This window comes from Lutra lutra, chromosome 17 (genome assembly GCF_902655055.1).
Source record: "Lutra lutra chromosome 17, mLutLut1.2, whole genome shotgun sequence".
NCBI classification, from domain to species: Eukaryota; Metazoa; Chordata; class Mammalia; order Carnivora; family Mustelidae; genus Lutra; species Lutra lutra.
The window spans coordinates 27449040-27472916 of record NC_062294.1 but is presented as its reverse complement, the minus strand read 5'-3'; the positions used below and the strand labels follow the sequence as shown (position 1 = coordinate 27472916).

Below are 23877 nucleotides of genomic sequence, written 5' to 3'. Positions count from 1 at the left end.
ACCCTGAGATCGTGACCTGAGCTGAAGGCAGAGGCTTAACCCACTGAGCCACCCAGGTGCCCCCTGCTTCCTGGTTTTTAGATGGCTGCTCTCTACTATGTGCTCACATGTTCTTTCCTGGTGAATGCAGTGTAGGGGCCTGGGTGGGAAGCAAGGCCTCTGGTGTCTCTAGTGGGACACTGATCCCTTCAAAAGGGCCCCATCTTCATTAATTCATCTAAACCTAATTACCTTCCAAAGGCCCCTTCTCCAGATACTATCATAATTGGGTCTTAGGGTTTCGATATAGGAATTTTGGAGGGACCCATTACAGTCCATAGCACCCAGAAAGTTCTCTTGTGTTCCTTTCCATTCGGTCACTCCCACACTGTAATAACTAGTGCTCTGATTTCTAGCACATAGATTTAGTTTTTCTGTTCTTAAAATCCCTATAAATGGGATCATGCTGTATGTTTGTTTTTTTAAATAAGTTTGGCTGCTTGAGTTAGTTAACCACTGTGTCTGCAAAATTTATCCATATTCCATGTAGCTGTAGTTCAGTCTTTTCTGTTGCTGTGTGATATACCAGGATGTGAATATACCACCATAAAAATCCCAAATGAGAGAATATTGTATAATATGGTGGTTTTAAGATTATTTCGTGGTGGTGGAGGACTCAGACTTACTAGAATCTGATAAAAGCTGTAGTGCTTTCCTTATATTAAGAAAAACAGTATGCATATATTTCCAGGTGTTCCTGGTACCTTTTATGTGGTGTCATACCCTCAAGACAAGAAGCCTTCTTCGGTTTACAGCAGGGCCTCTCAGCCTCAGCACTGTTATTTGGGGCCAGATAATCCTTTGTTGTAGAGGCCATGCTGCATTTTGGAATGTTTGGCAGCACCCTTGGCCTCTATCTTCTAGATGTCAGTAGCTTATGGCCTGTCACCCTGAATTATGACAACCAAAAATGCTCTAGATTTTGCTGGCGACCTCTGGGGAGGCAAAATTGCCCCCAGTTGAGAAACATTGGTTTAGAGAGAAGAGCCAGAGCCAAAGAGGTTAGAGGTAGAGGCTAACTGGGTGATCTTCCCCTGCTTATGCCAGTCGTAAGATGAGGCTCGTGTCGTTCATAAGGTTCTATACACAGACAGTTTCCATCACCACTAAAATGAGGCTGCTCCTCCCAAGGACACATGAAGTGAATTCAAAGACTAAACTTAAAATATTCTGCATTTGTAGATTGTTCATGAGGAGCAGGTCTTAGAAGTTACCCGAGCTGGGGCGCCTGGGTGGCTCAGTGGGTTAAAGCCTCTGCCTTTGGCTCAGGTCATGATCCCAGGGTCCTCGGATCGAGCCCCTCATCGGGCTCTCTGCTCAGCGGGGAGCCTGCTTCTTCCTCTCTCTCTCTCTGCCTCTCTGCCTACTTGTGATCTCTGTCTGTCAAATAAATAAATAAAATCTTAAAAAAAAAAAAAAAAAGAAGAAGTTACCCGAGCCAACCCCCTCATCTCAGTGGTGACGGAACTGGAATCCAGAAAGGGGAAATGGTCCGGGAAGGGCTAAGCCCCAGGGTCAGAGGCTGGTGTGGAGCAAAGCCAGGCTGCAGCACACAGTTTTTCCATTCCAGGCCCAGCTTCTTCTCTGCTATTGGATTGGACAGCCCACTGGACAGCTGAGAGTTTATCAGAAAGTTCCCTATGTGGATACTTCATGTTTCTCTATAATGCCAGGTTGCACCTCTGCTCATTGGAGATGAAATATAAGAGGCATTTTATGTATCCGGAAAGCTGATACTTTGCCTTCCTTAACGGCAAACACTGAGTCACGCAGGCCAGTACTAGTACTGAATCACCCAGGTCTTTAATTTCTCTTCTGTCTAGGATACTTTAGTTCTTTGTTTTCTCCAGAAGTCTACCTTCTGAATAATGATTACATCCAACTCTCTTACTTAGTCTCACAGGACTAGAAAGAATTATCCACAACAGATTTTTTTTTTTTCCTCGCTCCTTTTCCTCCTTTTCCTAAAGGCGGCTGAAACAATAGTATCTGTTAAGATGTAATTTTCTCTTTGGTTGTTGTTATAAATGACAGCTGACAGATACAGCAAAAAGTGGAGTGATACAGTTATCTAACCATAGTTTACATTTTCAGAAGAAGAGAGGAAAGCAGAATCAGTCTTAAGCTTTTGATACCTCAAGCAAGGCTTCACTTTTTAATCTTTGGGGTTGAATATTGAATACTTTTCTTGTCTTTTAATCCTATCAAGTCCAATTAATAAGGTTTGGGGGCAAGATTTCTACTCAAAATTCAGTGCTAAATTTCTTTTGAATCATACCTTTGCTGTGGAAATTTGGATTTCTAGTAAAAATCAGATTTGATAATGGGTAGTAGACATTTAAAAATTGTACTGTCTTGGGACGCCTGGGTGGCTCAGTTGGTTGGGCAGCTGCCTTCGGCTCAGGTCATGATCCCAGCGTCCTGGGATCGAGTCCCGCATCGGGCTCCTTGCTTGGCGGGGGGCCTGCTTCTCCCTCTGCCTCTGCCTGCCATTCTGTCTGCCTGTGCTCGCTCGCTCTCCTCTCTCTCTGACAAATAAATAAAATCTTAAAAAAAAAAAAAAATTGTACTGTCTTCCAGAAGTTTTTACTGAATGATATGAAGTTGTGCTTAAATAAGTTATAATTTGGTATCAGATATTTCCTAGAAGATTTTTGAAGCAGAGATGTTTATAATTAAATGACAAAATGTTGCCAAATTGGCAACTTTGGAATAAAAGCTAAGAATGTTTTACAATGATATACATCAGTAGAGTTTATAAAATCTTTTCTGTGTATCATTAACCCCTTGAAGTAGATAGGGATTATCATTTCCTTTTTATAGATGAGGAAATTGAGAGATTGGGATTTTATCCCAGGGGTAAATCGACCCATTTTCAGCTGGTAAGTGAACATGGTAGATTCAAACCAGGAGATTCGAAGTCCAGTCTTCTCCTGTTTGCCCATTCTGTTTAAAATATATGTATATATATTTGTTTGTGTGTGTGTATTTTATCTTACTGTCACAATAAACCTTTTAAAGATAATTGTAAAAAGAATAACACTGTTGTATATTTTCAAGGAAGAGGTATGACTAGCCCTAGTTATTTCCTCTGACATATATAACCCCCCCCCGACAGCATCCATGAAAATATAGCAGTGTTAAAAGTGCATTTTTTAGATTGCAGGATCTTTGTAGTTGAAAGAGGTATATTTGGGTGTGTGGTAAGATTAGAATTTCACAGTGAGTACTTACAAGTATTGCTTGAGTGTGCTGAAATTCTGCAGGGAAAATAGTTGGTGTCATTTGCCCGTTCAGTGAACTGAGAGAGATTCCTTTAACACTGAAGGAAAGACAGAGGTCCTTGCTATTTCTTTTCATCTCTTTGTTACCCCTTCATATTTCTTGGGTAACTGTCCTGTTTGCATTGTGGGTTATGGATAAGGAGAAGGAAAAATGCACCTGGGTTTCATATGTTGCTCTGCACTTGAAAAGGGCAGAGAGTTCCCTCTGGCATTCTGTGCGTTAGGTCAAAAGAACGTTTCCTGGATAGATTTCATGTACGAAACAGATTTCTTTCCCCAAATATAGTCTTTAAATAAACAGCTTAAAGAGGGGAGGGGAATGACAATGGGCCTGTTGTGTTAATCTTTACACAATGTTTTCACTGCTCAGGTCTAGTGAGGGTAGCTCTGCCAGGGGCACATAGCCAATAAGCGCTGAACCAGGATAAGCGCTGTACCAAGTCTAGCTCAGATACCATAGGCAAAGCAGGAGTTGGCGTACTATAACCTGTAGGCCTGAGAAGCTATCAAGGGTTTTTACATCTTTAAATCATTGGGGATAAATTTCAAAGAAGAATATTTTGTCGCAGGTGAAAATGATATGAAATTCATATGTGACTGGCCATAATTAAAATTTATTGGAGCACAGCCATGCTCATTTGTTTACGTGTTATCCAGTTTCAAGCACAATTATGCAGTTGCAACAGAGAATGGCCCTGAAAGCCTAAAATAATTTGCTGTCCCGCCCTTTACAGAAGAAGATTGCTGACCCTTGCCCGAGGATGCCAGTCTCAAAGGCTAGAAGCTGGGAAAAGCTTGGTAGACAGGTCTAGGATAGATGACTATGAGGCTCTTTCATACTTAACTTTGTTTTCTGTCAGCTCTGAGGCACTGAAGGTGCTGATTTTTGGAAGTATATCCTGAAAGTCACATGGGCTTATTTCAAGAGAGCTAGTGCATTACAGCCATTTCTGTGATGACCCAGTGGTCTTTAAAGCGCTCAGTGGTTCCCCAGCTTGGGAGCCCACAAAGCCCTGAGAAAGTGGGAAGACGTGTTCTACTTATGGCTGATGCTTTAGAAGAAAAGACACTAATGAACTAATAATTAATACCAGAAAACAGATGTGTAGACATTTTAATACAATAAGCATGAATACTGTAAGAAACTAAGAATCAGACCATCTGCAAAATCCTGAAGGGGCCACTCTGAGAATACTGATGTAAAATGGTCTAGAAGTGTTAGCAGTTTGAATATTTAATTATCCATTTGCAAGGGAAAAATACTCTTGGTGTGTTTCCTTCACTTTCAACACTATTCTGCTTTACCACTATAGAGCTTCACTTTTGACACCCGATGTGTGGGTTTTCCACACGTCAGGCAATTCTGAGATTTTCTGCACACCAGCTGGCTGTTAGAGTTTAACTCATTTCTGACACTGTGTACCTGGAGACAGCATCAGATCCCACTGGCTAAGGGTTCAGTCCCACAAGAGTGTGTAGCCCCTGACCTCTGCCCCTTTCAGAAGCCAGTCAGGAGGCCAGGTTGTGGCCTGTGCTTCTGAGTAGTCTCTCTTTTAGGTTCAATTAATTTGCTAAAGAGCCTCACAGAGCTCAGAGAAATATTTATACTTATGTTTACCAGTTTATTATAAAGAATACAGGTGAGCAGTCTGATAGATACAGAGGGCGGGGTCTGGAAGGCCCCTACGGAACTGGAGTGTGTGACCCAGCATGTGGTCCCCAACCCAGAAGTTCATCAAATCTCATCGTTAAAAAAGTTTTTGTAGAGCTTCATCTGTAGTCCCTTTTCCGTTCCCAGAGGTTGGTGGCTGGGGCTGAGAGCTCCAACTCTCTAATCATTTGGTCTTTCTGGTGACTGGTCCCATCCTGAAGCTATCCAGGCTCCTAGCCCACTGGTCCCAGTCACCTCATTAACATAAGCTCAAATGTGCTCAAGGGGGCTTCCTTGTAAGTTACAAAAGACTCCTAACCTCAGGATAATCTAAGGGTTTTAGGAACTTTGTGCCAGGAACTGGGACAAAGACCAAATAAATTTTTTATTATACTACACTACTCTTTTCTGGCTTGATTAAATATTTAACATAGTTATATTGAGAATGTGAAAATCACCATATTTTTCATAATTAAGACATATTAATAGCAAGTGAACTGAAATTATTTGATACATTTTTGCTCTGCCTTTTTGTCTAGTTCATTTCATTCTATATGCAATTTAGAGACATTTTCCCCCCCTCTCATTTAAGAATGTTTATGTGCCTAGAAGGGGCAGTTTTGGGACACTGAATGACAGGTGAGTGCTGGCTAATTTGAAGAAATGGAAGTCTGCTCAGCTCTTGATTTTAGCCGTAGGTAAAAGCGGTCTCTCTAAACCTTGTGGGCTTTAATTTTTTTCTCTGGTTAATTTTCTTAGCATCCTCTGCATGTGGTGAAGAGATCTGGATTACGGAAACTTCGCACTAAGAACGTTCCTTATTTCTAACATCATGGGGTGTCCTGCTGTAGCCTCTGAAAAGCCATGGGTTATTATTTTTCATTTTGGGAGTAAGTTTTTTATTGAAGTGTGATACACATTCAGAAAAGTGCACAAATCCTGAGTCCATCTCAGTGAATTTTTTCACAGTGAACACACTGTTAAGCAGCACTCAGCTAAAAAAAACCCAGAAAATTACCAGCCTCTCAGAACTCTCCCTTCTGTCACACTGGCCCCCTCCCCCCAAGAGTAACCAGTCTTGCTTTCTAACAGCAGTGATACCTTTGCTTTCCTATTTAAAGCTTTTGTTTGCTGTGGTGTTTGAGGAGGCCTGTGGAGGCTCAGTAGGACTTCTGCTAAGTGGCATGGGAGAGGTTTGATGCCCAGGGCCTTAGTACCCTGTGGTGCTCTCTGAAGCACCTCTCAGTATTTCCGAAGGCCTCTTCAGTCAGCCTCAGTCATTGATGGCAGAGGAGCCCTGGTGCCAGCCTTTTCCCATTTAGCCCCAATCTTGCCGCATTGACTGTTCTACATTCCACTTCCTTGGGTCCTTCGTGTGGCTTCTTCCTGGCTTCCGCCTCCATAGCTCATCAAGGGTGCAGCTGGCATCATCTCTGCATGTGTCCTGGCCAGATTTTCCAACACAAAGCTCATTCCTCCCACCCCCAAGTTCTCTCTTGGACAAAGCTAGTGAGGTTGTTTTCATGATCGGCTTTTAGTTTCTTGAGTCAAACTGATACTTGGTTGGTTTAACCCATATATTTTATGACTGAATTGATATTATTTTTCTGGAGGGGGTAAGAATTGTCCTTAAATTTATGAAATTAACCATAAATTTAAAAATTTTAATGAAATGGGATGATGGCTACATCAAAGTACAGTTTGGAAACTTTAATAACTTATAAATTAACTTCCACTGGGTGAGTTATATATAATGCAGGACAGATCCAGTTTTTTCCCCAAGTATTGTATTAAATATATAGCTCTTTTCTCTCAGACAGACACGGAACAAGCTTGTTTTCTTCTCTGAAGTTATATAATGAAATTCTTTATGTACATGTATTTATTCTTTTGATTTGGAATTCTGTTCACCTAAAAACTGCCGGGCAGAGGTGGGGGGGGTAGGTGTTGTCTGTTTTTTTTCCTCTAAAATACCATTGGTTTTTGTCTGGGTATTTAGAGGGGAAGTACTAGTCTGGACCAAGTGCGATCTGAATTCATGCCATTTATACTGTCACTGCCTTATGCTGTGCAGCCTCAGAAATGTTAAGTTTCAGTTGGTAGTCGGAAGGGAATGTTTTTGCTCTGGTCTTTGCTTGCCAGTGGGTGCTGATTTGGCAGGAGAGTGCAGGAAGCCTTCAAGAAGAACAGACTACACAAATGGAAGAATAAAGCTCCTCCTATTCATTCAACAAATGAGCACCTACTGTGTGCCAGGCACTGTTCTAGAAGCATGGGATTCATCAGTGAACAAAACACACACACACACACACACACACACACACACACACACCCTGTCCTTGTGCAGCTTACATTCTAGCAGGAATGACAGACAGTAAGGGAGATGAGGGAGTGCTAAGGGTGGTTGCAGATTGTACTCTTAAGTATTTTGTTCTAGGCTGGCATCAAAGACAAGGTGACAGTTTAGCTGAAACAGAGAGACAGGGAATCAGTTAGGAGTGTATCTGGGAGAGGAGCATTCCAGATAGAGGAGACAAAGAGTACAAATGCTCTAGGACAGGAATGTGCCTTACTCACTGGTGGACTGGCTTGGAGGCCCCAGGGTGACTGGAACCCAGGAAAGGAAAAGGAGACAGGGCTGGAGAGGAGTCTGGAAGGTAAGAGGAGGTAAGGCTGTTGTGTAGGGCTTCACTCTGTACAAGAGGTTTAAGCAGAGAAAGGATCCTTTGAAAGGTTCATATAGATTGTAGGAGGCGAGGGCTTAAGCCGGGAGGCCAGGGAAGAGGTGATAGTGACTTAAGTCGGTGGAGGTGGTGGGAAGAGGTAGATTCTGGGTACATTTTGCGGGTAGATTTGAAAGGCTTTGGTGGCCTGGATGAGGCTTTCAAGGATTTTGGCCCAAGCAGCTGAAGAGTGGCAGCCGCACACTGAGAAGGCCAAGGAACAGGTTTTGTTGACAAAGATTAGAGCTCAGGGGATGATGGCTCAGTCAGTTAAGCGTCTGCCTTCTGCTCAGGTTATGATCCCAGAGTCCTGGGATTGAGGCCCCACGTTGGGCTCCCGGCTCCATGGCTCCCTGCTTTTCCCTCTGCCCTGGCTTCCTCTGCTGGTGCTCTCTCTGTGTCAAATAAATAACGTTTATTTTTTATTATTATTATTTTTAATAAATAAATCTTTAAAACATTTATTCACTGGACCACATTAAAGTAAATCATGACTTTTATTTTGCACTTATTATTTATATTCAGCTTCATCACTCTATAAGTCTTTGTATGGGCAGATCATTTGAGAAGGTCATTTGAACATTTCCTTTGTCTGAATTTATCTGGCACGGATGCAAAATGTTAGATGTATTTTTCCTGTTTTTTTCTTTCTTTTTTAAACTTAGAAAGGTTTGTTTCATTCAGCTCTTTATTTGGGGGGGTTCTAAAATTTTCCTTATGAAAGAAAAAAAAGTATTTCCTGCTCCTTGGCTCTGTTAGACAAATTATTTTTATCTTACAGTAAAAAGGGGTGGGGGGGAAGGGGGAGCATATTACTTTTCTTTCCCCTTTCTGGTGAGTACCCGTTGTTTCTGTTAGTAGAATGTTATTGGCTTCTGTTGGTTTCTGAGGAAAACCATTTCTCTATCAGACAGGAGCTGTTGTTTTAAAATACTTGTTTCTTTCTTCTTTTCAGGAGAATGTGTTCCTTGTTCTGCCAGTCCCATTTTCCTTTAGGTAAAGATGGCCATTTACAGCCTCATTCTACTGGGTCAAAACAAAACAATGATTATCTAGAAAACTTCAGGAAAAGAGTTAGTGTGTATATGACTTTTTGTCTATTAAGGTTAGAGAATACTGAAGTGTTTTTATGTTTACCCCCGCTGAGCTATTTTTGTTCTAACCTTGTGCCTTTACCTTTAAAGTTAATGTCTTTCAATGTACATTTTAAAAAGTTCTCATTCTCCTGCTGTGGATTTATGGTGATAGCCATGCCCTTTTAACATTAACCTTTGCTTTATAGCTGGGATATAATTATGTATTATATCATGAATGTAAGTACTGTTGTAGAGCAGTGGTATTTCAGAGGTGTAGTAGAAGGCGTGGGTTTAAAATGAAGAAAAGTACGATCAAGGAGAGCTGCTATTTAAAGAATTGAATTGTTTTTTGTAAATAGTAATTTTGTTGACCTTTTAACAATGTAAATTTTTTTTTAATGATGCTGATCCTGTTTATGTTCTGTTGATTTAAGTAGTGGCAGAGTTAAAAACATACTCTTGGTCAAGAATCTTATACAAGGATGGTACAGTGTAAGATTCATAAATGTGTAATAACCTTTAAATAGCAACACTATTCATAGGACTTTTCTCTGTTGGAGAAACAGGTGGTCTTGTTAATATTTATGGTCTAGAAGCCAGCTGCTATTTATATTAGTATAATTATTAGTAACAACGGCATTTTTTTCTCTTTTTTAGAGAGGGGTAAGGGAGGGGCAGCAGGAGAGGGAGAGAGAGAATCTTACGCAGACTCCACGCCCACCATGGAGCCAGACAAGGGGCTTGATCTCAGGACCCTGAGATCATGGCATGAGCCAAAATCAAGAGTCAGATGCTTAATGGACCGAACCACCCAGGCACCCCAGCAATGGCATTTCTAAAAGTAGTAGATATAGTAACAATTAAAGTCTATAATGTCCTGAATGTCATCCATAACTAGCAGACATAGATCTCTGCTCTCAGTAACCTTGTAAGCTAAAGAATGTGTGAATGGAGTCTTTTTTTTTTTTTTTTAAAGATTTTATTTATTTATTTGACAGAGAGATCACAAGCAGGCAGAGAGGCAGGCAGAGAGAGAGGAGGAAGCAGGCTCCCTGCTGAGCAGAGAGCCGGATGCGATGCGGGGCTTGATCCCAGGACTCCGAGATCATGACCTGAGCCGAAGGCAGCGGCTTAACCCACTGAGCCACCCAGGTGCCCCAAGAATGTGTGAATGGAGTCTTGAACATGAATTTTTTTTTATTTATTATTATTATTTTTTAAAGATTTTATTTATTTATTTGACAGAGAGAGATCACAAGCAGGCAGAGAGGCAGGCAGAGAGACAGAAGGAAGCAGGCTCCCTGCTGAGCAGAGAGCCCGATGCGGGACTCGATCCCAGGACTCCGAGATCATGACCTGAGCCGAAGGCAGCGGCTTAACCCACTGAGCCACCCAGGCGCCCCTGAACATGAATTTTTAAAAGACTTTTATATAGTGCAGGAGCAGGTGTGTAAGAATAACAGGATTAGTCAGGAGACCTGTGTTCCTGTGTCCGTCCAGCCACATTGCCACTGAGATTACCCTGGGCACCTGACAGCTCTGTGGATGGGAGTTGCTTCTCCTGTCCACTCAGGAGCCTCATCGAGTTGTTGAGAATCATATGAGATTAGGGCCTTGTAAATTGCCCCACCCTCTGGATGGTGGGGTCTTTCTTTTTCTTTCTTTCTTTCTTTTTTTTTTTTAAAGATTTTATTTATTTGTTAGGCAGAGAGAGAGTGGGGAGCAGACTCCCCGCTGAGCAGAGAGCCCGATCTGGGGCTCGATCCCAGGACCCTGAGACCATGACCTGAGTTGAAGGCAGAGGCTCACCCCACTGAGCCACCCAGATGCCCCTGGTGGGGTCTTTCTAAGAAAGGTGGAGGAAGAGGAGGTGCAGGGTGGTGGTTCTTTAGGCTCCCAGAGGTCACCACCATGGTTTCCATTTCTTAGTCAGCTTTGAGTCTATGGAAGGAGGCAGGAATTCTGGTCTGTAGCTTAGTATCTTTGTATTTGTTCTGGTGGCAGGAATCAGTCTTGGGGTTGTCAATATGCACAGAAATGATCTATTTCTTCACAGTCTGACTCATTTTCTGTCAGGCCTGTTCTTGGGCTCTGTTCAGGAACAAATCCTGCTTGCTGATGAGCTGTCTCCTTGTCTGTTTACAAAAATTCCTCGTGTTCCATTTAGCTTATAACAGACTCGGGCAGCATTCGAAGCCTGTCCACCCCTAGATTTAGGTCTCTTCTTTTCCTCCCCCATCTAGGATCTGCAACTCCAATGGATACTGAGGGGTTTGGTGAGCTCCTTCAGCAGGCTGAACAGCTCGCTGCTGAGACTGAGGGCATCTCCGAGCTTCCCCATGTGGAACGGAACCTACAGGAGATCCAGCAGGCGGGCGAGCGCCTGCGTTCCCGTACCCTCACACGCACGTCCCAGGAGACAGCAGATGTCAAGGCGTGAGTACTGGTGGGAAGGCTGTGCTGCTGCTGCTGGGTGGCTCAGGGGCAGGATCCGATTCTTCTTTTCCTCCCTTGAATTAAGATGCAGTCTGTAAATGACAGACACAAGCCTGATTCTTGGGAATTCAGGAAGGTTTTTGTAAGAAGGTCAGCAGCCTTTCTCTGTCTCCCTGCCCCCAGGTTTTCCAGCTTGTCTGCCTCACCAAGCTCTGAAGCCCACATCACAGGCAGAGATGATCAGGATGGGAAAGGATGAAGAGCTTTGTCACACAGAAACCTGTTACAGTAGTTCCTGATTGAGTTTGCTGACCATTGGGTCATAAATGGCTCCTTTTACTGTTAGTAAATGTGGTTTACACAGATAAGTGTTACCTTCAAAGCCTGGGAGCACTCAGAGATTAGCTTACTTTTTAAGTGCGCTCGGAAGAAATTGACGAGCAGTCAGTGATGAAGAGCCATCCAAGTGAGGGGTGATTCTGTCTGGTCATCATTAGCGATCCCCAAAGCTGCTTCTCCAAGACCTTGGACACATAGTACCTCCCAGGTGACCATGGAATGGGAGAGTGGGCAGCCCCAAGAGTGCAGCTGAAGAAAAGTGCTGGCTGGCTGGCTGTCTGGCCAGCCAGTGGCGTCTGCTGTCATACAGTATCAATAGTGGGCTCTTGATTTCACAGTTAATGTGTTGGGGGCCCCACTAGCCAGTCCTGGGCCATCTCTGGGGCTACATCCATGAGTTAGACATGATTTTTGCCTCAAGGAGCTTGTAATTTGGGGAGACAGAAAAAAAAAACCTTGCTGCTTTCCATAAGAAATGTGATTTACTGATGACTACTGTGTGTCAGAAACTTGGCTAGACTTCAGAGTTTGCTTGATCCTCATAACGAATATTAGGACTGTTGTCCCCTGATTACAGTTGAACAGCTAAGGCTCAGAGAGGGCAGGAAACTGTCAGATGGCACAGCTGAGTGTTGAGTCAGGACTCAAACTTAGGGAGGCTGGCTTCAGAGCACGTGCTCTTTTAGTCCCGACGGAAGGGCCGGGGGAGGGTGGAAGGGTGCTGGTACTTGTGACCTCAGTGGGTCTGGAAAATCACTGAGATCCTTCGTGGGAGATGTAGGAAATTGTCAGTTGTCTGCTTCGTCTTCATTGCTTGAACTTGAGAAAGACCTAAGTGCTGATGTTTCCACGGGGACGTTATTTTGGGTATGTAATAAATGTCACAAGAGTGAGCATAAAGGCTACATTCTTTTCCCAACTAATCTTGAAAGCTGAATGCTTTGGCTGCTTCGCTGAGTTAGTAAGGATGTTGTGGGAATTCTTCTGTAGGTCTCCCCAGAATTTTATTTTTTAAGATACTAGTTGGTTTTGGTTCCATCGGTGTTGGCAAAGACAAATCAGAGGAACCCTGACAGGGATTTTTTTTTTTTTTTAAATCCAGCCAGTTGCTGCTGTTCACCAGCACCTCCACCAGCCTTTAGACATCTCTGCTTGCTTGTCCTCCTGCAGGCTCCTTTCTTTTGCTCCTGACTGCCTGCAGTTACCCTCAGTCTTGAGCATGCTGACTCTGTGCTTACGTGCAAGGATGCTGCGGGAGCAGAAGGACCGTGATGGCAGCAGAGTTGCTCTAGTTATAGTTTAATTGCATCAGCTTTGCAGCCTATTAAGAGCAAAAAGGGAAAATGTTTTCTTGGTAACAATTATCAGTCATGCTCTCTTTCTTGTAAATTTCCATTCTTCCTCATTTCTTTCTACCTTAAATTCATTATTTTAGGGAGGAAGAAGTTGGAACATTGAAAGAATGGGTATAGGGTGGGGCAAGTGCTTAAAAAGAAACCAAAGGGCTGATGACTGTATTTTTCCACCTTGATAGGCAGACATAAAGTGTGATGTGAATATTTTAGTACAGGGTGAAGGCAGAGGAGCGAACTGAGTAGGAAAAAAAAATTTACATGAAATAAATTTTGGAAGAAAATGTGTCTTTAAGATTTTAGTTAAGATTAGATTGTAGATTTAAGATTGAATTGTTCTGTGCTGAATTCATTTGTTTAAATATACTTTTTGGATTTTTCATTTTGAGGAACAGATTTGAAAGCTTTTTTGCATGTGTGTTTGATATTTTTAAATTGTTAAATTTCTTCACACATAAAGAAGACTATGCATAACATATATAAAGGTGTAAATCAGGGGTTGTCAGCCTATGATCCATGAGCCAGATCCAGCCGCTGCCTGTTAAAGTCTTATTGGAACGTGGCCACACTTATTTATGTATTGTCTGTGCTGCTTTTGTGCTACAATAGCGGAGTTGAGTAGTTATGACAGAGACCGTATGGCCTGCAGAGCCTGGAATTTTTACTGTCTGCCTCTTACAGGATAAGTTTGCTGACTCCTGGTGTAAATAGTAATAAAATGAATTGCATGTTGCCCGGTGAAGACAGGGAATATCATCAACAGCTGCGACGCCCTCCCGGGTACCCATTTTCAACTGCATCCCCCTTTTTTCCCATCAGAGATGCCTCATTGGATTTTTCCAGTCAGACTCAGAAGCCAGACATCTTAGAGTCGTACAAAGAGAAAGCCAGCAGTCACTCTCTTTCCTTAACTTTATCCCCCAAGGTAACCAGCAGGTGATCTGCTGCTGCTTTCACACTTTTCTCCATGTTCATGCGAAGCATGTATGAACATTTATTCGCCCAAAGTTTTACGGTCAGTTACTGCTTTACTTGTGGTAATACTACTAAGCAACCTTTTTGAGCACTTGCTCTTTGGCAGGCACTGTGCCAAACACTTTACATGCATTATATAATTTCTTCTTAAAATAACCCTGTGAAATAAGTGTTATTATCTCTGTTTTATAATTGAGAAACGTCACATAGCAAGTGGCCGAGCCAGAATTCAAATCCAGCTTGCTCAGTAAGAATCTCTCCCATTCGTATGGCACTTTTCAGTTCCCCCAAAATTGTCACAGACATTCTCCTGACTGGTCTTCACAAGCCTGAGAGGTGAGTGAGGCAGGGATTTTTCTCCAGATTTAACAGAGGAAGACAATGAGTCTTGGAAGACTGATGCGTCTAAGATTTTCAGGCAGTAAGAGGCAGGTGAGACTTGAACCCAGGCCTCCTGCCTTTATTTCTACTCCCTGTGTGTACTGATGACACCTTTTGTCCTCCTACTTTCCCCGGACTAAAGTGTTTGACTCCAGCCTTGACTCCCATCTTTTTGCTCAGGAGAGGCTGCGTGGTTTATGGAAATTGAGGCAGGTAGAAGGCAAGGAGCCTTTAGATTTTTCCACCCTTAGAAGCTGGAAGTTTCTGGTTTAACCTTTATTTATAAAGCCTTACTCTTACCCTAAATTTCCTGCCCTTTTTCCTCAGTTCTCCATCTACCTCTCTCCATCAAAGCTTCTGCCTATTCACTGGACACTTCCTGCAGGCACCACCTACTCAGATGACTTTTCTCTTTTGAATTCTCTAATAGCTAGTTTTTTAAGTGTCAAGGCTCTCAACCCCGGTGTACTTTAAAATTGCCTGGGCACTGGGTGCATTCTCACATATCACTGGCGGGGATATGGCACCTGTCGGACACAACTGGGCAGTATCAGGCGGATTTACCCTTGACCCAGCAATCCCTTTTCCAGGGAATCTATCCCAGAGACGCACTGGCAAAAGTATGGAAGATGTGTGTGCAACGGTAGTCATTGTGGCATTATTTGTAAATAGCAAAAATTGAAAACTCAAACATCCGTCAGTAGGGGACTGGTTGAATAGATGTGGTACATCTTGGTAGTGGAGTATTTTCCAGTAATACAAAAGAATGAGAATATACAGTACCATAGATCAACTCCAGGACATATTGTGAAGTAAAATAAAAAATAAAAGGTGGAGAAAAAGTGTGCAGTTCTCTTATTTAAGAATGCAGGCGAGGGGCGCCTGGGTGGCTCAGTGGGTTAAACCGCTGCCTTCGGCTCAGGTCATGATCTCAGGGTCCTGGGATCGAGCCCCGCATCGGGCTCTCTGCTTGGCAGGGAGCCTGCTTCCTCCATTCTCTCTCTCTCTGCCTGCCTCTCTGCCTGCTTGTGATCTCTCTCTGTCAAATAAATAAAATCTTTAAAAAAAAAAAAATGCAGGCGAAAGACATCCAGTGTTCATGAATCAGAGGACTTAATATTATTAAGATATTAATATGCCCAGATTGATCTGCAGATTCAGTGGAATCCTTATCAAAATTCCAGCTGGCTGGGCGCCTGGGTGGCTCAGTGGGTTAAAGCCTCTGCTTTCGGCTCGGGTCGTGGTCTCAGGGTCCTGGGATCGAGCCCCACGTCGGGCTCTCTGCTCAGCGGGGAGCCTGCTTCCCTCTCTTTCTCTCTCTGCCTGCTTGTGATCTGTCAAATAAATAAATAAATAAATCTTTAAAAAAAAAATTCCAGCTGGCTTTTTTGCAGAAATTAACAAGGAGATCCTAAAATCTACGTGTAAATAAAAAGATACCTAGAGTTGCCAAACAGTCTTTTAAAAGGCAGAAGAAAGTTGGGAGGCTCACACTTCCAATTTCCTAACTTCAAACAAAGCTGCCATAGTCAAGACTGTGTGGCACTGGCATAAGGATAGACAATTGAATAGAATTAGGAGTTCAGAAATAAATCCATGCATTTGACATCAGCTGATTTTCAGCAAGTGCCAAGAGCATTCAGTGTTTTTTCAACAAATAATGCTGGGCAACTGGATATCTATATGCAAAAGAAAGAAGTTGGACACCTTAACTGTAAATGTAACACAGACCTAAATGTAAGAGCCCAAACTTTAAATCTTCTTGGAAGAAAACATGGGTATAAATCTTTCTGACCTAAAGTTAGGCAGAACCTTATTAGATATGAACTGAAAGTACAAGTGACAGAATAAAAAATAGATAAATTGAACTTCATCAAAATTAAAAACTTTTGTACTTCAAAGGACACTATTAAGAAAGTGAGAAAATAGGGATGCCTAGGTAGCTCAGTCGGTTAAGCAGCTGCCTTTGGTTCAGGTCATGATTCCACTGTCTTAAGGTCGAGTGCTGCATTGGGCTCCTTGTTCAGCTTGGGGGGCCTGCTTCTCCCACTGCCTATAGCTCCCTTGGCGTGTGTGCATGCACACGTGCTCTCTCTCTGACAAATAAATAAAATTTTTTTTTTAAAAAGGAAAGTGGGGGGAAAAAAAGGAGAGTGAGAAAGTAGCCTACACAATGGAAGAAAATATTTGCAAATTACTTATCTGGTAAGGGACTATTTCTCAGAAGATGATGTACGCACAGTCAGCAAGCAAATTATGAGAAGCTCAACATCACCGGCCATCAGGGAGACGTGAATCAAAACCACCTTGACATACCACTTCACGTACACACTAGGATGGCTGTAGTTCAAAGACAGACCAGACCCCAGTAGTGTTGAGGATGTGGAAAAAATTGAGGCTGTCATATACTTTTGGTGGGATGTAAAGTCTTGTAGCCACTTTGGGAAACAGTCCAGCAGTTCCTCAAAAGGCTAAACAGTGTGACCATATGACTCAGCAGTTCCCCTCCTAGGGAATACCCAAGAGAGATGAAGACCATTGTCCATATAAAAATTTGTTCATAGCAGCATTATTGGTAAGTCAAAAAGTAAAACAACCCAAATGTCCGTCAGTTGATCAATTGATAAATAAAATGTGGCATATCCGTAAAATGGAGTACTACTTGGCAGTGAAAAGAATGAGTTAATACACGCATGTTAATACATGCAACATGGATGAACTTTGAAAACATGAGAAATGAAAGAAGCTGGTCACAAAAGACAACATATTGTCGAGCTCCATTTATGTGCAATATCTTAAATAGGCAAATTGATGGAGATGGAAAGTAGATTAGTGGTTTCCTAGGTGGGGTGGGTGGATTGAGGGTCATGGGGAGCAGCTGCTGATAGGTTGGGGGTTTCTTTGTGGGGTGAGGAAAGTGTTATAGAAGTCAATTTTAACGATGGTTGCACAACTCTGAATCTGCTGAAAACCACTAAATAAGTCAGTTAAATGGGCAATTGTATAGTATGTGAATTGTATCTCAGTAAAGCTGTTTCAAAAAAGTAGGTGATAAAAATGTATATACAGATGTACTGAGAAAAAAGGAAGGTGTTTTAAAAGTACCTGATTAATGGTAAGACATGCAGACAAGAAAACGACTGTCATGAAGAGAGAGTTTCTGTCCACAGTTGTCTAGAAATGAGGCAGGGCACATCATCGGTCAGCACGGGGGTCAGTCAGGATGCAGTGAGAGCAAGGAGAAAATGTGGGCCAAAGCCTGTATTATGGTTTCTGTGGGAAAGTAAGGCAAGGCAGGGTCAGCAAGCTTAGGATTGGCTAGTTTGAGTAACTTCAGTGGGCTCTGGGGTATAATTGACTCTGATTGTCTAGTACCTAGCCATGGGGTGAAACGTGGCCCAGGAAAGGAGGTGGTTGGGGTATGGTCTCTGGACTCATTAGTTCTCATTAGTTTGCATTTGAAATTTGTACTCGCCTCTCAGAATTAGCTAACCTTGGGAGGGGCAGCCCTTCTAATATCAGCAAGGCCCCAGTTGTCAAAGCATCAGATACAGAAAATAAAAAGGCTTTTTTTTTTTTTTTAAATTACCAAGAATGTATTTTGAGGGGCGCCTAGGTGGCTTAGTCAGTTAAGCATCTGCCTTCGGCTCAGACATGATCTCAGGGTCTGCTTCTCCTACTGCCTGCCGTTTCCCCTGTTTGCACTCTCTCTCTCTCTGACAAATAAGTAAAATCTTAAAGAAGGGGGAAAGAAAAAAATATATAGATAGAAGAGGTTTGTTTTTTTTTTTAAGATTTTTATTTATTTGACAGATCACAAGTAGGCAGAGAGGCAGGCAGAGAGAGAGAGAGAGAGAGAGAGGCTTTAACCACTGAGCCACCCAGGCACCCCTTGAAGAGGTTTTTAAGAAGTGAAATAAATGCTTATGAAGCAGTCAGGGTACCTCAGTTCTATAGAGGTATTTTTCCCAAAAACAAGCCAATTTGTGGCTTAGTTTTTCCTCAGAATATTGTTTTACTTCTCTTGAATTCATGAGTTTTTAGTGCCTGTATCTCATGTTCCATGGGATGGCTAGATTTTGAATATTAACACTCAGTTTCAACAATTACCAATCAGGGACAGTTTTTCTTTCTATCCCCCATCTAATGATTTTTTAAGCAAATCCCAGCCAATACACTGTTTCATCCACAGATACTTCTATGTGAATCTCTAAAAATGAATTCCTTTATTTTTAAACATAACTATAATTCTGTATCTAAAATATAAGTAAATATAATACTTTAATATCAAATTTTTAGTCCGTTCAAATATCTCATATGTTAAATGTTTACCAATTTGTTTGACTCAGAATCCAAATATGCCCTATGTATTTATTGTGACCCCTTGATAAATCTCTTAAATTTCTTTTGTTCAGTAAGTGCTCACTTATCTTTTCCCTTGGAGCTGTTTTGTAATGAAGGACTGAACTCATTTGTCCTGATATAGTTTCCCACAGTCTGGCTTTGCATACTCTCACCTAGTAGCTTTGTTTTCCCTACAAATCTTGTTAATTTCACAGTTATTTCTAGTAAGTGGATTCATAGGACTTTTTCTTTTCTTAAATAATTTCATTACTTAAAGTGTTTAACAAACAGACAAGAAGAGACAAAAGTTTACTGAAACTCTACATACCCATCACCCAGTTTTAATAATTACTAAATCCTGACCCTGTTTGTTTCATCTGTAATCCCACTCAGATTTAGAAACAGATTTTAGACATCAAATGTCTCTCTCTCTCTTTTTTTTTTTTTTTTTGGACGGAGAGAGACACAGTGAGAGAGGGTACACAAGCAGGGGGAGTGAGAGAGGGAGAAGCAGGCTTATTGCTGAGCAGGGAGCCTGATGCGAGGTTCGATCCCAGGACCCTCGGATCATGACCTGAGCCAAAGGCAGATGCTTAATGACTGAGCCCCCCCGGGCGCCTCTCAAATATATCTCTTAAGTTATGACTCCAATAATGAAATCACAGCACCATAATTACAACTAAAAATTTTAAATTTGTTAATATAAAATAATTTAGTCACTGCTCACAATGCAATTGCTTTAATAATTATTTTCAAGATTGTTCATTTGAATTCAGATTCAGAGGTTCATGAAATGTAAATCTTTGTTGGGTGTTAAGAATTTTGAGTTTTGGGGTGCCTGGATGGTTTAGTGGGTTAAGCCTCTGCCTTCGGCTCAGGTCATGATCCTAGGGTCCTGGGATCGAGCCCTGTGTAGGGCTCTCTGCTCAGCAGGGAGCCTGCTTCCTCCCCGCTCTCTGCCTGTCTCTCTGCCTGCTTGTGATCTCTCTGTCAAATAAATAAATATTAAAAAAAAAAAAAAGAATTTCGAGTTTTAAAGTTAATCTTTTTTTTTTAATTTATTTATTTGACAGAGAGAGAGATCACAAGTAGATAGAAAGGCAGGCAGAGAAAGAGGAGGGAAGCAGGCTCCCTGCTGAGCAGAGAGCCCGATGTGGGGCTCGATCCCAGGACCCTGAGATCATGACTCGAGCCGAAGGCAGAGGCCTTAACCCGCTGAGCCACCCAGGTGCCCCTAAAGTTAATCTTTTAAACTGATGCAAAATATTCACATGAGTCTATGGCCAAATATATAAAACAAGGTACTGTATATATAGAGGTTCTATCTTTTGTCCATTAGTTTCCATTCTACATGCTTCCTGCTTTCAGAAAAAAAAAATTTTTTTTCCAGGTTTTTTTGTTTGGTTCTTTTTTCTTCTTTCACCTAAACTCTGCCAATCTGCCCCTCCCCTGTGCTGGTACTGTGGACTTTTCCCCATCTTAGTACCTTTCCTGAGAAGTCACTCAGACTGGTCTTCCTCCTGGCTTTTCTTCCCTCCTTTCTTAAGAAGGCATGATTTATACAGAAGGTAAACAAACAAAAGGTTAAGTAACCTTAAATAAGGTGGAGAAGACAGGGACTTTTTTTTGACTTTGGAATTGTGTAAATATTTTACATTATTATAAAACAAACTAATTTCAAAAAAGGAATTCCTAAAAAATGAAAATAAGTGTTTAATCCAGTTGGTGACATAACCACACAGAGAGGAACAGTTCCAAGTGGTATCTTAATTTGTCATAAGTTATCATGTTGGAGGTGTTGTTACTGCTGTTTTGAGACTGTTGTGTGTATAGTGTAGGATAAAGCAAATAAGTAGTTAAAGATACTGAAACTAGGACTTGTGGTGTGGGAGAAAGGAGATGCAGAAAGAAAATCTGTGAGGTTAACCCAAAACTTTGTGTTTTAAATTTTGAATTGGGATTATTAGTATAAACTCACCATGTAATTTATCTTAAGAAAACTGAAGCAAAAGTAAAAACTTCATTTCCAGCTCTACTTAGGAGAAAGCCTAGAAACAGTGCAGCACTGAGCAGTCCTAGTACCCACATAGTGGCCTCTAAAATCCATCTTTTTTTTTTAATTTTTAATTTTTTTTTTAAAGATTTTATTTATTTATTTGACAGAGAGAGATCACAAGTAGACAGAGAGGCAGGCAGAGAGAGAGAGAGAGGGAAGCAGGCTTCCCGCTGAGCAGAGAGCCCGATGCGGGACTCGATCCCAGGACCCTGAGATCATGACCTGAGCCGAAGGCAGCGGCTTAACCCACTGAGCCACCCAGGCGCCCCTAATATTTAATTTTTTAAATTTCTTTTCAGTGTACCAGAATTCATTGTTTATGTACGACACCCAGTGTTCCATGCAATATGTGCCCTCCATAATACCCACCACCAGGCTCACCCAACCTCCCACCCCCAACCCCTTCAAAACCCTCAGATTGTTTTTCAGAGTCCATAGTCTCTCATGGTTTGTCTCCCCCTCCAGTTTCCCCCAACTCCCTTCTCCTCTCCATCTCCCCATGTCCTCCATGTTATTTCTTATGCTCCACAAATAAGTGAAACCATACGATAATTGACTCTCTCTGATTGACTTATTTCACTCAGTATAATCTCTTCCAGTCCCGTCCATGTTGCTACAAAAGTTGGGTATTCATCCTTTCTGATGGAGGCATAATACTCCATAGTGTATATGGACCACATCTTCCTTATCCATTTGTCCGTTGAAGGGCATCTTGGTTCTTTCCACAGTTTGGCGACCGTGGCCATTGCTGCTATAAACATTGGGGTACAGATGGCCCTTCTTTTCACTACATCTGTATCTTTGGGGTAAATACCCAGTAGTACAATTGCAGGGTCATGGGGTAGCTCTATTTTTAATTTCTTAAGGAATCTCCACACTGTTTTCCACAGTGGCTGCACCAACTTGCATTCCCATCAACAGTGTAAGAGGGTTCCCCTTTCTCCACATCCTCTCCAACACACGTTGTTTACTGTCTTCTTAATTTTGGCCATTCTAACTTGTGTAAGGTGGTATCTCAATGTGGTTTTGATTTGAATCTCCCTGAGTGATGATGAACATTTTTTCATGTGTCTGAAAAAGCCATTTGTATGTCTTCATTGGAGAAGTGTCTGTTCATGTCTTCTGCCCTAAAATCCATCTTTAATACAACAGTGGTGGCTCTTTGAAGTGTTGGTTGACTCCAGGTCTGTATGAGATGAACATGAAACATCTTGTCATACCAGATAGGCAAGTTACTAAGGTCTACTTGAGTTATGTCAAAAGAATTCGAAACCATCCTCAAAAGGTTTCTACTGGTGGAGGAGACAGTTTGAGGATGATAAGGATAGTAACTGCAGTGGATTGAAACACCTCAGTAAGTGTTTAAGATGTTTCAGTTCATATGTTTATGACTTTAAATTCATGAGTTCATAAGGATACCAAAAGGAAACTCACCAGTCACTCTGAGGATGCTGGAGAACCATCTCATTATTCAGAATAACCACATAATGGATGAAGAGTTTTTCTGAAAGGAAATATTCTAGCTAATAAAAATAGAATATCTGGGGTGCCTGGGTGGCTCAGTTGATTAAGCATCGACTCTTGGTTTCAGCTCAGTTCATGATCTCTGGATTGTCACGTCAGGCTCTGCACTCAGTAGGGAGTCTGCTGGAAATTCTCACCCCTCCCCCAATGTGTGTGTGCACACATGCACTCTCTCTCTCTCTCTCTCAAATAAATAAATCTTAAAAAGGATAAAAAGAGCACCACCATTTTGCAACCTCTAAGGAATTAGTGACTCTAAGCAGTGATCATCAGTGTCTACTAACATTCCAAAAGAAATAACCAGACATTACAGACTTTTTTTTTTTTTTGACATTACAGACTTCTTATCTCAAGTAATCTTTAGTCTCAAGTAATCTAACCAAATATAATGACACCTGAATCTGATCAAACCTTTAGAGCTTACTTTCAATTGATAGGAAATACAGAGGCTGGAGGAACATGTCAAATGACATCTCAAGGTTGCAGTCAATAAAACCTGTTATGTGGGAAACTGTATCCTTCCTACTTTTAGTGTAGGTCATGGATCAATAGGAGAAGCAACAACTTTGATGAGCTTTTTAGAAATAGAGAATCTCAGGTCCCATCCCAGACCTACTGAATCAGAATCTGCATTTTAATATGCTTCTCAGGTGATTCACATGTACAGTTCAAGTTTAAGTAGTACTGCTCTACAGGACAAATAATCCAGAGTCCCTGATAAATTGTAAGGGAAAAAAAAATGAGATGAAGGAGCATCCTATAGATTAAAAAAGATTTAGGAGGCATATCATTCACAAGTAGAGATCTTATTTTTATCCCATTCAGAAAAAAAACACAAAATTTAAATTATTAAATAATTGGGGGATTCTCTGGAATCTACTTCAAAATAATCTGGGTGGTGGAAAGAGGAAAAGAGGTAGGGATATAGGTGAAACAGGGTTGACTATGACATGTTAATTGTTGAAGCTGGGTAATGGGGACAAGGAGGTTTACTATTTAATTTTGTATTTAGAATTATTTTTCTATAAGTGTTTAATAAGGAGGGCCCACTAAAATGACTATGATCAAAAAGGTAATAACAAGTATTGGCAAGGGTGTAGAAAACAATTGGAGTCCTTGTACATTGCTAATGAGAATATAAAATGGTGTAGCTGCTTTGGAAAACCATCTGGCAGTTCTTCAGAAGGTTAAACAGAGTTACTATATGATCTAGCAATTCTACTTTTAGGTATATATCCAAGAAAAATGAAAACAGTATTCACACAAAAATGCTACATGAATTATCATGACAGCACTTTTCATAATAGCCCCAAAGTGGAAACAACCCAAATGTCCTATCAGCTGATGAATGGATACATTCATAAATATAAAATGTGACATATCCATATAATGGAATACTGTTCAATTATAAAAGGAAATGAAGTACTGATACATACTAGAGCATGGATGAATCTTGACAAACATTATGCTAAGTGAAAGAGGATAGTCACAAAACAGCACATGTTGTATGATTCTGTTTATATGAAATGTCCAGAATAGGCAAATCTATAGAAACAAAATGGATTAATAGTTTTCAGAGGTTGGGGGTAGTTTGGGAACGGACATGGGAAATGACTGCTGGTAGGTAGGGGATTGGTTTGGGGGTTGATGAAAATGTGCTAAAGGTTGTAAAATGTTCTAAATGTTGTAAAAAAATG

General features: G+C 41.4%; 1 protein-coding gene across 3 annotated transcripts in view; it reads left to right on the top strand.

The window, feature by feature from the left end:
• NUP93 (nucleoporin 93) overlaps positions 1–23877 on the top strand; it is a 112741-nt gene that overhangs the window by 9176 nt on the left and 79688 nt on the right. For all 3 annotated transcript variants that reach the window (XM_047711056.1, XM_047711054.1, XM_047711053.1), the window contains one exon: positions 11017–11209. In XM_047711056.1, the coding sequence (XP_047567012.1) occupies positions 11031–11209 (179 nt within the window). In that variant the 5' untranslated portion in view covers positions 11017–11030. The remainder of the gene's footprint in view (positions 1–11016; positions 11210–23877) is intronic.